Below are 13,764 nucleotides of genomic sequence, written 5' to 3'. Positions count from 1 at the left end.
AGGACCTGAGCCTCCTGAGGAAAAAGAGCCAGCTTTGTCCCTTCAGGTAGATGGCATCCGTATTCATGGACCAGTCCAAGTGCACACCTAGGTATTTATAAGTGTGCACCACCTCAATGTCCTTTCCTCGAATGTTTACTGGCTGAAGGCTGGGTCTAGACCTACGAAAGTCCATGACCATCTCCTTGGTCTTGGAGATGTTCAGAAGGAGGCAGTTCTTGTCGCTCCATTCACTGAAGGCCATCGTCAGATCCCTGTACTCCTCTTCCTGCCCATTCCTGATACACGCTACATTAGCTGTGTCATCCGAGTATTTCTGGATGTGGCAGGACTCACAGTTGTATTTAAAATCCGCCGTATACAGGGTGAACAGGAAAGGAGCCAGAACAGTCCCCTGTGGAGCCCCAGTGCTGCTCATCACTGCCCCTGAGACACAGTTACCCAGCCTGATGTACTGTGGTCGTCTTGTCAGGTAATCCACAATCCAGGACGTGGAGCAGGGATCCACCCCCATCCCTCCCAGCTTGTCATTAAGGATGGGGGGTTGGATTGTGTTAAATGCACTTGAGAACATAACCTTCATGTAACTACCTGGCTCCCCCAAGTAAGAATGGGCCCAGTGGAGCATGTAAAGGACAGCATCATCCACGCCAATATGTTCTTTGTAGGCGAACTGTAGGGGGTCTGGTGCATGTTCAATCTGTGGCCTCAGAAGGTGGAGAAGCAGCTGCTCCAGGGTCTTCATGATATGTGATGTGAGGGCCACCTTTCTGTAGTCATTTATCTCAGTCGGTCGTCCTACTTTAGGTACTGGAACAAGACATGATGTTTTCCACAGGACCGGGGCCCTCCCTGTTTGAAGGCTTAAGTTAAAGATCCTCTGGAGAGGTCTGTAGTCATTTATCTCAGTCGGTCGTCCTACTTTAGGTACTGGAACAAGACATGATGTTTTCCACAGGACCGGGGCCCTCCCTGTTTGAAGGCTTAAGTTAAAGATCCTCTGGAGAGGCTCAGCCAGCTGGGCTACACAGTCCTTTAACAGCCTCGGTCACACACCATCCGGGCATGTTGCCATTCCAGGATGTAGCCTCTTGAGCCACACCCATACCTCCTCCACTGTAAAGGACAGGAGACTTGACCCCAGTGTGGAGGGAGTTGCAGCTGCAGTGTCAGGTTGTGGAGGAGATGCCGTAGGAGAAGCTGCAGCTGAAGCAGTGGGAGAGAAAAACAGGTGAGGCCGTGTCAAACCTGTTGTAGAACAGGTTGAACTCATTGGCCTTGTCTACATTACCTGGTGTTGCCTCGCTGTTCTTCTCTTTAGAGCCTCATCCCCTTCCACACCTCTCTGGTGTTGTTGTGCTGCAGCTTCCTCTCTACTTTCTTTTTGTAGTCCTCCTTCGCCTGCTTTAATCTCCTCTTCAGCTCATGTTGCACACACCTGAGCTTCTCCCTGTCTCCATCCCTGAAGGCCTCCTTTTTCTGGTTGAGGAGGGTCTTGATGTTACTGGTGATCCAGGGTTTGTTGTTTGGAAAGCAGTGTACAGTCCTTGCTGGTATTACAGTGTCCATACAGAAGTTAATGTAGTCTGTGGTACATTCAACCATTCTATCAAGGTCAGGGTCCTTGCTTTTATCATTTTCCTGTGACTCCAACAGGACATTCTGATCTGTGTACTCAAAACAGTCTTTAAGACACTCACTGGCCTCCGGGGTCCAGTTCCTGAATGAGCGGGTGGTTGCAGCCTGCCTCAGTACACAGGGCTTGTAGGAAGGCTGAAGAAAAACCAGATTATGATCTGATCTGCCAAGTGGTGGTAGAGCTGAAGCAGTGTAGGCCTCCTTGACATTTGCATACAACAGATCAAGTGTCTTATTTTCCTTTGTGGGACAGTCAATATATTGAGTGAAGCCAGTCAGATGAGAGTGACATGGTTAAAATCCCCTGATATTGCAGTGAATGTGTCAGGGTGCTGGGTCTGTACTCTCGCAACAGTCTCGTGAACTAGTCTTGCGACTGCAGGCTCTGCTCTTGGTTGAATGTAATCAACAATAGCAACGATGTGTGAGAACTCCCTCAGTACATAGTACGGTCTAAGACCGACTGCCAACAGTTCAATATCCCAACAGCAGATCTTCTCTATCACTGTTATATGACCGGGGTTGCACCATCTATTGTTCACAAGCAGAACCAGTCCTCCACCTTTATTTTTTCCATTTGCTCCGTCCGTCTGTCCGCTCATACTGCAGTGAAGCCGGGTAAATCCACACAACGGTCGGGAGTGTTGTCGTTTAACCAGGTCTCCGTGAAACACGAGACTACACTCACAATATGCTCGCTGGTTCTTCACAAGTGCCTCCAGTTCATCACACTTGTTAGCCAGGGAGTTGACATTTCCCATGAGGATCAATGGTAGAAAAGGCTTATATCTCCATCTCCTAGCCTTTAGCTTAGCCCCGGCTCTGCATCCACAGTATGACTTCCTCAGCTCAGCCGGTATGGGATGTTTAACTCCATATCTGGTAAACTTTAAATTAATTTTCCCAAAATGGATTCTCAGCAGCAACACACTTTCCTACTTCTTCTTTTTGTTATGCCTAAGGACATCTCAGTGGAAATCACTGGTTGTTTCTTAAAATAGGTTCTGGTGTTCTCTGCCATAAAACGGTCCTGATAATTCAGACTTTAGGAAAGCACCACCCCACAGAGAGCCCGTCAATTCCTCCTGCTGACTCAGAATGAGGTCCTGATATTGAGAATAGCAGACAATTTCCTCAACACACAGGATAAAATGGAAGTTTCTCCTCAGATTAATTTTCCAGTGCAGTTTTAATTTGACAGTGATCAAAGTACAACTGTGCTATCAAAAGGTGAATTGCTACAGAGCAAATCTGTTATTTTGTGTAACAAGCAGTGGAAAGCTATGAATGATAAGAGGTATCTGGACCTTGAAAAGCTTATTCTAAGCACTTATCTCTGTTACTCCTCTTTTCTCAAGTGCTGTTGTCTTCCTGTCTGAGGGTTCTCTATATCTGTAGCTTTAGTTAAGGGGGTGTCAGTCCTGCACGGTGGCACTTTCCAGACAGATAGGTTGATAGAAAACTAATATCTGTCAGTCCCCTGCAGTTGATCAGATGACTGTGGCTGGGTTGAGAACAGTTGGGGGGTAGTTGTTTTCAAGAAGCCTGCAAGCCTGGACCACTCATCTGTATCTATCTTTACTTAGCGTTCACCTCATTCTTACCTTTCACCTTTGGCCTCTCACCTTCATCTGTTTTCCTTTGACTGCAGAGCCACAAGCAGAGGTAGAGAGCCACAAGACTGCTTTATTGCACCATAATATTCACAGGGGAGATTATAACCAGTGTCAATAACCATCTGAGTACTGATTTACTGGAAAACTTCAGTTATTCTGGGAAGACGAACCACTGGCTTTACCCATCGGTCATGTACTCACTCTGGTTTTGTGTCATCATAGTTTTTTCCAGGAAAGTTTGTCATTGAAATGAGCTTAATGCTGCTTTCCAGCAACACTCTGTTTCATACGAATTCATACATACTCACATTCACAAAGTTTTTTTTTCAGTGACTATAAAGTGAAGAAGAGGTGAAATGTGAGATAAAGTTAACCACATCAAGAAGTCAGATGGTTGACTTCAGGCATGATGATCAGTGTAAACATCTGGGAGGAGTGTCAAGAACTGACTCCTGCATTTAGACAAAGATCGGCTGCTTCTCTAAGTGACACGGAATCAAGAATCATTTCACACAAACTATAAACATCATAAGTCATGCTTTTTTTATTAACCTAACAGTAATTTTATTGCAAGTTTTGCTGCCATCTTGACTCGCTGCACCAAGGTGTTTCCTCTTTATGTGCTCGTGCATGACTGTCATGCTAGAGTGATATGCCAGATGCACTTTGCAGAGTCTGCAGACTACTGCACTGTTGTTGTCAAGATTAAAGTATTCCCAAACTTTGGAGGACCGTGTGCGAGCCTTTTTTGCCGCGTGTTGCTCCACACGCTCCGTCGTACTGCTGGTAGACGCCGCCATGTTGTTCAAATAGATTACACAGACGCGAATCATTCACATAGTCAATGACTTCAATTACGTCACCGCGTTGTCCCAGCCCTTGCGCTGCACTTGTATCCGGGTAAACCAAAGACGATGGATATAAACGGTCCCATTAGAAAGTTTTGTTCTATGAACATTTACCCTGTGTGGTTTTACACGACGCGTCGACACTAAAATTCCACGTCGAATAATTTTTATAATCGACAACGTCGATTACATCGGATAATCGTCCCAGCCCTAATGAGAACCAATATGAGTATCAATAAAGAGCCAAATAAGCTGTACTGATGAGATAAGATAAATATAACATTATATAGCTACATTTCATGATAGCACCCACACTTTCTCATTGCTGCAACCTCAACATAAGCCCTCCAGAAACTTAGGGAAAACCCTGTATTCACACTCAGCATGTGAACATTTAACTTGTCAGATGGAGCCCTGGATGCATGGGTCATGGAGTCAATCTGGTGACTGTGAGGTTAGCTAGCACGATGATGGAGGAAGACAGGAACAGTACATGCACACTTCAATATTTGTTTATTTATTGCATGTCATATCATCATTGCAATATTGAACAGTGTCATTGCACATCGCACATTTTCCTGATATCATGCAGGCCTAGTCTGAAGTCACGTGACTGGAGTTAACAGCTCTGTTAGCTGGGCTCGGTGTGAGATCTGGTAAGGTTCACAATAAATATTCATTATAGCAATCTTGCCAAAACAAGAGTGATAAAAATGATCCAGACTTCTTTTTTTAAAGATAGATGACATGTTGTTTCTGAACAGGGGTGCAATTGTTGTTCAGTGTCACTTTCACATATAAAAAAAAGGTATTGGTATAAGTAGTGTTTTTTTACCTGAGTGCAGGATGGGTAGGGTAATATCTCTGATGTAATGAAGTTTAGGGAGAGGGATTGTAAAGAGTCAAAACCTCTTTTAATGAGAATTTGCTCTGTCAGCAGTGACTTTCATATCACTCGGTGAGAGAATGTATCAGCAGAGACCTGCCTCTTCAGGAACTCTGCCTCCATGAGTTCACGTTTTTCATCTGGGTGTTTAGTGTCCAATGCTTCATTTACACGTCTGTGGAGGATTATCAGCAGCAGTTTACTTTGGAGTCTGGAGGACAGTGATAAGACGAGAGAGTGAGAGAGGAAGGGACAGAGGAGACTGTGGAGAGAGGAATGAGGTTGGAACCAGCAGTGGGCCCTGCAGAGACTGTTTGAAATGAGCTGGTACCAGCTTCTCAGAGCCTGTGTGTACAGTGTGTGTACACACCGCTCACAGGCTGTGTGTGAGTCTGTATATTCATTGATACACTTCAGTTATTTACCTCTAATAACATATTGATTTTCTGCCTTGCTGTCTCATGAATAGTGGACCTTGTAATAACATATATTCACTGTTAGGAATTATGGTCAATCCCTGTGTGGCCCAGATACTGCTCTGAAGATCATCAGACGTTGTCTTAGTGACATCTAATTGACCATTTATATCAATAAGCTTCATTTTAAGTGGATGACGTGCTTCATATGACTGGCGAGGGATGGTAACCAACAGTTTGCCTCGTGTTCTATCTGAAAACACAGGAAGGTTCAACACAGTTTAAATGCACAGTATGTAACTTCTGCCACTAGGGGTTTCTCAATCAAAACAATAAGAGAAGACGGTATTGGGTGACATCACAAAATAGTGTGGGATCATGGATGTTGTTGTATTCGCCACCATTACCGTACCACTGAGAAAAACAACCAGACCTGCGAAGACATGTTGGCTCCATGGATGTATTGGCTCTCAACTGCAGACATGAGCACAGTACTGTGGCGTAGCAATTGACATCATGAGCATGACAATTTAGACTTATTTTCCATGGTTTAGCCACAGTATAGTGTCACCCACTGGCGTAGCAATGCCATTGCATTATCAAATCTATTTATCAGGTTAAATTTCATTATCGGAGCAATAAAAAATGGCATACTTTTCCCATAATAGTCCGATAATTTCAGCCTGTGTATTATCGTGCATCCCTATTAAAAACACTGAATAAAGCAGTTTCACATTTAAAGTCAATGTTTCACTGACGCTGTACAGCAGACAGAAACTCAGGGAAGGGTTGGGAGCTGAGACTGCTACTAACCTTTGTTTTGATTTCTTCTCTGATAATTTATGAACCAGACGTTCAGTAGGTTTTTACCAGCAGCCGAATTCTTCACAGAGGTGTCTCTCCATAACAAACAGACCAGGGGATTAAAACCAGTAGAAACACCCTACAGTGGTTTCACTTTGATATTCAGAGCGGCTCACCTGGTAGAGCACGAACCACAAAGGCTTACTCACATGTCATCCCCTCTTTCCCTCGCTCTCCCTGTCTTACCTGTCTCTCTCACTGTAGCAATTCAAATAACGGCAAAATGACCTAAAAATCAGTGATTCACTGACGCTTGTCAGAGAACACATGACGTCTAGTAATAGCTGGAAACTAAGACTGCTTACCTTTGATTCTTAAGTTATGAACCAGACGTTAAAATGGGTTTTTACTAGCAGTCGAATTATCCGCAGTGATTTCTTTCTCTCCATAAAAACGGACCAGGAGATTAAAACCGGTAAACAAATAAAGCAGTTTCACTTTTAAAAAAATTAAGTGATTTACCAATGCGCTTCGGCTGACAGGGAGTAGCTGGAAACTGAGACTGCTTGCCTTTGTTTCTTTAATGAATTATGAACCAGATGTTTAACAGGTTTTTTTACCAGCAGCCGAATTATCCACAATGGTGCGCTCCTCTCAATAACAAACGGACCAGGGGATTAAAATTGGTTAAAAAAAATAAAACAGTTTAACTTTAAAAAAAATAAAAAATAAAAAAAAATCTGATTTGCCGACACCCTTTGGTGGATACGGGACGGGACTTCTCCAGCGGCTAGGAGCTGAGCTGCCTAACATTTGCCTGGCTTTTTTCTCTGATAACTTAAGATCCAGACGTCCAATGACTAAAATCCTTAATCTGGTTAAAATTTATGGTTGAAAGCAACCAAGGTGTAAAAAGTGTATGTGGCTTAAAACTAGATAAAAGTCAATTTTGAGCTTCTGGCAGGCAACCTCAAAACCAACCCATGCACATAGGGGATATGATGTCATTGACAGTGGACCAAATGACACGGAGCATTACTGTATTAAAATTTGGTATTTCTCTATGTTTGCGAATTACTAGAAATATTTGGGAAAATGTAAGCACACAATTCAAAAAATAAATAACATAGGTCAACATAGTTAACATAGTGATTTTTATACATTTAATGTGGAAAAGATACATATCATAACTTTAACAGCATGTTGATGGTTCATGCTCATTTCACTGCACGACTTATATCCTGTTCTGTACAGACATTAGATTTGATCAATTTCTTATTGTAGGCTGCATATGTATGTTTTCTCATAAAGGAATAGTGAAACATTTTGGCAAATATAGTATTTGCTTTCTTGCTGAGAGTTAAATGAGAGAATTCATTCCCCTCTCATTTTTATACAGCAGCCTGTTAGCCTAGCTCCTTAAAAGCTGTCTCCCCTGTCTCAGGGGAATTTTTGAAAAAACATGCAGAGGGAAACATTACTTTTTACTTTTAAGCTTTTAGAGTACTTGCTGAACACGGGCACACTGCTGATCAGCAGCTTCAGTATCTGTCTAATGTGTGTAGACATAAATGTACTCTGTGTCTTGAAAAGTGTGGTTGAGTAGTGGGTAATGTGCTCATGTTTGTGTGTGGTCTCACAACCACTATGAACCCGGTCGAGCTATTTTTACCCTCCCAGCTGATTATTCTGTGAAAACCTGTGTATTACACCTGGGAAATAACTTCAGCAGTCTGTAATTCCCCTCAGCCTTGCAGGATGAATCTCATCTCTGCTGCCTGAAAGCTCTGAGACATTATTCAAGCTCTCTCTGCCATCCAAACACGGTCATTTCCTCATATTTAACATTGTTCAACTTACAACTTCTCTAGTAGAACAATTAACAGAAAAAATAAACAAACAAACTCCCGCTGGTTTCATAATATGCTACTGTTGATTCTGACTTCAGATTAAACAGGAAGCTTTATTCTGCAAAACACTCCTCTTATCATATGTATGTAATCCCCTCAGCAGGGTTTATTTGATTTGCAAGAAAGGCCTTTGAAAAGAGTGGTGAAAGTTTGACGTCAAAGCCTAATGTGTGCTGTACAGAGGGTTAGGAGCTAGAGGCACTATAAAACCTGATGAGTCAGTTTAACTCAAACTGAGGAAACTGAGTACTCCTTTATCCTAAACTGAGTAACAGAAGCTGAAGTATTTGAATTCCTGCTATGCACCTCACAAAAGTGGAGACAAAAGAACAGTTGCGCCAGTTGATTCTTCTCGAGAGCAAAAACTGTAGGGGATGCTGCTGTAATGGCTGATGAGTATGTTTTAGCCTATAAAGCTGTGTTTAGTGATAGTTAGTTAGCTAAATAGTAATAGCTATTAAATTTGCAGGGATTTGTTACGTTTGTGGGAAGGTGAAAATCTTTGCTTTAAAAATTGTAATAAGTTCCCACAAATGTAATATGAAAATGAAAAATTATCTTTGCAGTCATTTTTGTTTGTTTATTTACTTATTCACCTGCCAGTGGGTTTGAGTCAGGGGTTTGGGCAGAGTGGGTCAAAATGTGTCAAAGCAGCGCTCTGAGTATGTTATAAATAACTTACAGAAACATTGCGCGCAATATAGGCTGTACATTAACAAGTCCACCTCTACCTTCTCTTCTCTTCCACTTTCTCTGTCATTTTCTCTCTTTCTCGCAATCAAGCACACAGCTTTATCATTCCTTGTCAGTTAACAGAGTTGTTTTGAGGCACGTAAATATCTTGTTTAAATAGATTTTTTTTTGCATAAGCAAAACAGTAGCCTACCTGTTCAGCACCACAGACAGCGCACAGACAGGTTGATGGCCGAGACCCTGACAGGCTGAAAAGTCTTTTTTCTCACTCTCTGAAGAATATTCAGTTCTGTAATTCTGTTTTATTTTGGTGTTTCCTGTTGATCTTGTTGCTGATCCCTCTAGGTTGATTGCCTGATTGACACACACTGTGCTGACTAGTGGGCTGAGTCTATTTAGGCTGGCCCTTTTTCAGCCCTCTCTCCCTCCTGCTGCAGCAGCACCTTTGTGGTGCAAGGTATCTGTTTTCTTTTCAGTTTCACCCATCTATTTTCAATAAACTATGTAGTAAACTTCCTTCTGGTGTTGTGTCCATTATTATGTTCGGTGTTTGAGCCAGCCGTAACAACATACACATGGTAAAATTAGAGGTTACATTGTATTTTGGAGTGAAAATGGCGCTGTGTACCCGAAAAAACGGGATGAGTTTTTTTTTTTTTATTTGACTTGATATTTGAAAATTAAACTGTGGAAAAAATTAGTTAAGCAAAAATGAAATGCGGCCAAAGATGCATGGGAGTGGATTTTTATTTATTCAATTAATAATTTTCCTCTCACGAACTAACTATGCCATGAATTTGATGACGCCTACCTTTGTATCAATGCTGTGCATAAGATTATCCTTTAAGTAAATATTGATTTAATTACAATATCTCTCTGAAATATTTTGGGTAACAATGAATTTCCTGTTTCCATCAGAGAAAGGTGAGGGCGTCCCAAAGCTTGCCAAGTGTATTTATAAACTCCCCCTTAATGAAGAGACCCTCCACAGCCACAAGTGTGACTCTGTCTCTGAGTGGGAGTGTGTAGGGACCGGATTGGAATTGGGGCTCTTTTACAGCTGTACCTCCATTGTAGTTTTAATGGCACACAGAGTCAAAGTCTAGAGCTCCAGGAAATGTAAACATGACATTTCATCCTCAGATGTCATGACATCTTGGATGCCATGAGATAAGCTGGATCTGGAGGACTGCGAACTCAGGATGGAGAAAGAGGGATTAGAGCTGGCTGAGTGGATTAAACAAAGCAGAGCTGAAACAGGAGCATACTGTAGCAGATGTAGATTATGTACTGAACCTCCAGTGCTCTGAATAATAATAGTCTACTAGGGTTTACCTAGTAGGCTTTTAATGGTTGTGTATCCTTCAGAGAACCAGTTGTAGTGAGGTAATTTTGAGTCTTAAAAGGTGCAAAAGTAAGTAGAAAGCAAATGAGATCATAAGTCAGAAAAGCTGCACACTTGACCCTGAAGAAAAACAACAGGAGTCAGTGATGATTTTCTTCTAATCCTTTCCCTCTCTTATTGCCATCTTCCTCTGCAGTGAGTACCACCTCTTCACCCTCTGCACAGAGACCAAGTCCCAAATTGTCCACTGCTACTGGCCCAATCCACTAGTGGAGAGCTACATCATCCGTGTACACAAGCACTTTTTCTCCAACTGCACCATGGAACAGGTAGTGTGGGTGGACCCGCCGGATGACATGCTCACCATCCTCATCCTCATCCCTGTTTTCCTCACCATGGCCATGATTGCCCTGGTGGTCTGGTGCAGCAAGAGGAGTGATATCCTGGCCTAGGAAGGGAGGAGGATGGAAGGGGATGGAGAAGGACTGAGTTCACAGTCCCAGCCTCTTGACTGAAACAGCACTGGACACATCAAAGGAGTTGTTGCTGGTCAGACGTTCCATCAGTGGCTCTGCAAACCACCCAAGCGCCCTGTGAAGACAAGGAAAGCAGTCCCTGGTTGTTTTATAAAACTTTTCATGTATAAAACATCTTACATTGGCCTGCAATACTAGAAGATGGATACCACCAGTCTGCTAAATATTAACATACAGCCAGCAGCTGATCCACTGGTGGAGAGCTAGCTTAGCATAAAGGCTGGAAGCAGGGAAAAGCAGCTATACTGGCTCTATCTAAAGGCAAAAGAAAAACTGCTTACCAGCCTTTCTTAAACTCACTGATTAACACATTTAATTTCTTTAATGTAACTTCAAACAACAACTCGCCGTTTGATGGTGTGTTATGTCCAGTTTAGGAAACTCCAGGCAGGTTAGTTTTGGAAAGAGCTCTTTAACACTGTTTTCAGTCTTTATACTATACTTATACTAAGCTAAGCTAGCTAGCAGCTAGCTCCAGCTATGTATTTATCAGACAGACATGTATGGTATCAATCTTCTTTTGGCCCCAAATATCAAAGTATTTCTTTAATTGAATGTGTTTCTGAATGGGGAACTCTCCTTTAAATTGTGGGGAATGTCTCCTGTTTGCCACAGATACAGGGCAGTCTCTGTCTCTCTGTGCAACAGGGACAAAGACCTAACTGAGACACAGAGGATGTTGGTGGTTTGATGCCGTCGTCACTTATCAGGGAAACTGACCAGTGGGGCAGTTCACCAGATCTTGGATCTGAAGCATGGACATCGTAGATTCTTGTCAGAGAACTGTATTGTTGCTGAAGGCCAAAGTATCCACCAAGCATCAGAGGCATCGACTGAACTCAAGACTTCCAGAGGACACTTGTTAAATATTTGAACATGATACTGTTTGATGGCTTGGAAGGATGAAAAAGATGCCAAATTTTGACTTAATATTGATTCTGCAGGTTTGATCTTACTGTTGACTTACTGAATGGACAGAAAAAAAACACTGGTGTGGATCCCAAAGACAAGGCAACAGTATGATTTGTATATTTTGGGACTTGAATTTCTTGTGTGACTACCTGAGCCCTGATGGACTGTAACTTATACTATGGAATAAATTACTGTTAATATACTGTTAAAATACTCACAAACAGGTGTTCTCTGTGGAAACAGACTAACTATGAACTGACACTGGGATTTCACTGTACAATTATACCCTCTGTGCTGTCTACTGTATCTGCATTGCATCTCCACACCAGTGGAAATTAATTCCTTTTTAACGTACGCACATCATCAGTTTTTTGGACTGCTCCTCACCAGCCACCAGGCCAACTAAACCAAGCACAGATTTTTTGTTCTTCCAAAGCGTTGCCATCAGTTTATGTTTGTCAGCTCACCTGTGCACTTTCTCACCTCAGCTGCTCCCTGTGGAAACTAAAACTCAGCTTAAGTACCTTGATTAAATCTCCAGTCTCTTAGAATAGTTGATTTCTCTCCTTCATTACATGAAGAAAACAAACACTGAGCAACACAGTTTTGTGATGCTGTCTTTTTTTAGCTCATTTTAGCAGGGTTTCCCTCAGGAAACTGATAGGGGGGATGTAAGCCCCTCACCAAATGTTCAAAGCCCTGTGTGATAGAGATCCAGCTGGTCAGCACACAGTTTTAACTGACTTTATATTTAATCATTTGTCTTAACATTTAACCAGCTTGGAAGACGAAGACTGACACTGTCCCTGACACTGTGACACACTGCTCTGATTGGTTATTACATGCAAACACGTTATATAGATAGATAGATAGATAGATCAGTCACCTGCTGAGCAGACTCACATCCTGACACAGTCCATCTCTTTATCAGTTATCAGATGAATTCTTGAAAACATGGCCTTTGCTGTGTTTAGAAGCACCACTGCTTGTTTTGTATGATATTTTTATAAAAAAGGAATATTTCTTCTGATAGTGGAGAGGCTCTTTATTTCACTTCCACCAGACATGCGGCACAACAGGATGATAACACTGTCCTTAAAGGACATAGTGAACTAACTGCTGCCACAGGAGGAAAAACAGCATTTCCCCTACCTCATCTGGTGTGAATTAGGCTCAATGCTAACTTTAACCCTGGAATAATGTAAAGGTTACTTTAAGATATCAAACTGATAAGCATGTATTCAAATATAAAAATGCTATTAAGAGTCATCATGACTAAATCTCCCCTTTACTTTTCCACTGAAGACTTGACTCAATTGAGTCTTTACTTTTTTGTTCTAATGAACTCTGAAACACAGAACTTCAGTCCAGCACAGGGGTCGTGAGGTGCATTAAGAATGATTTGAAACCTGTCAAAGGCTTTTAAAACAAACCTTCATATGACCAATGCTCACTGAGTGTAATGACTGATCACCAGATCTATAGATGTTTCCTCCGGAGTCGTCCAGCGGGCTGCTCCACCCACCTGAGCGGTCCCAGCTAACAAACAAAGCCTCCTTGTTTATCAAGTCCTCTTTTTAATCTGTCATCTGAGAAGTGTGTAAATGTGTGCGTATGAACATCCATCACTGTCAAAAGGAAATGCAGTCATTACTGGTGTACACTTTCACATCCTGAAGGAATCATTTTATCATTATTAACTGTAGATACTATTTAAGGTCACAATTAAAATCAAATCAAAGCCAGAACTGTCCCTGTTTGCTCTTTCTCCCTATGATCTCTGAATTTGCATAACAGACCATGTGACTAAAGAACTGTCACAAAAGCCCAAAGCCGCTGACACATCCAGTCTCATCAGTCCAATCTGCGCTGTGCCATAGGAGCATGAAATTAAATTTTTATTAGGACATATCTACTACGACATGCAGCAAATGCACCAGAATTAAAGTCTACAGCCTCCAGTTTCTATGATACATACACATTTAAAAATACAGTAAGGCAGTAAATGTCACATTTACAGATTTTCTTATCACTTGGTGGTGACAACAGTGATGCAGGCACAGATCTATATTGGATAAGCTGTGTTAAGTTATTGTTTTGGTAGTGTCCAAGCAACAATTGTATGTGACACTGGATGCACAAGAGCTTGGTCTTTATAAA

At 42.0% G+C, this 13,764-nt stretch overlaps 1 protein-coding gene across 2 annotated transcripts in view; it reads left to right on the top strand.

Moving 5' to 3' along the window:
* LOC111240135 (receptor activity-modifying protein 3-like) overlaps positions 1-13,343 on the top strand; it is a 42,021-nt gene extending 28,678 nt beyond the window's left edge. For both annotated transcript variants that reach the window (XM_022770125.1, XM_022770126.1), the window contains one exon: positions 10,353-13,343. In XM_022770125.1, coding sequence (XP_022625846.1) covers positions 10,353-10,608 — 256 coding nt within the window. In that variant the 3' untranslated portion in view covers positions 10,609-13,343. The remainder of the gene's footprint in view (positions 1-10,352) is intronic.
* The last annotated feature ends 421 nt before the right edge of the window (positions 13,344-13,764 follow it).

This window comes from Seriola dumerili, unplaced genomic scaffold, assembly GCF_002260705.1.
Source record: "Seriola dumerili isolate Sdu_G_001 unplaced genomic scaffold, Sdu_1.0 BDQW01012297.1, whole genome shotgun sequence".
In the NCBI taxonomy this organism is placed as follows: Eukaryota; Metazoa; Chordata; class Actinopteri; order Carangiformes; family Carangidae; genus Seriola; species Seriola dumerili.
This window is presented reverse-complemented; position numbering and strand designations above follow the sequence as displayed.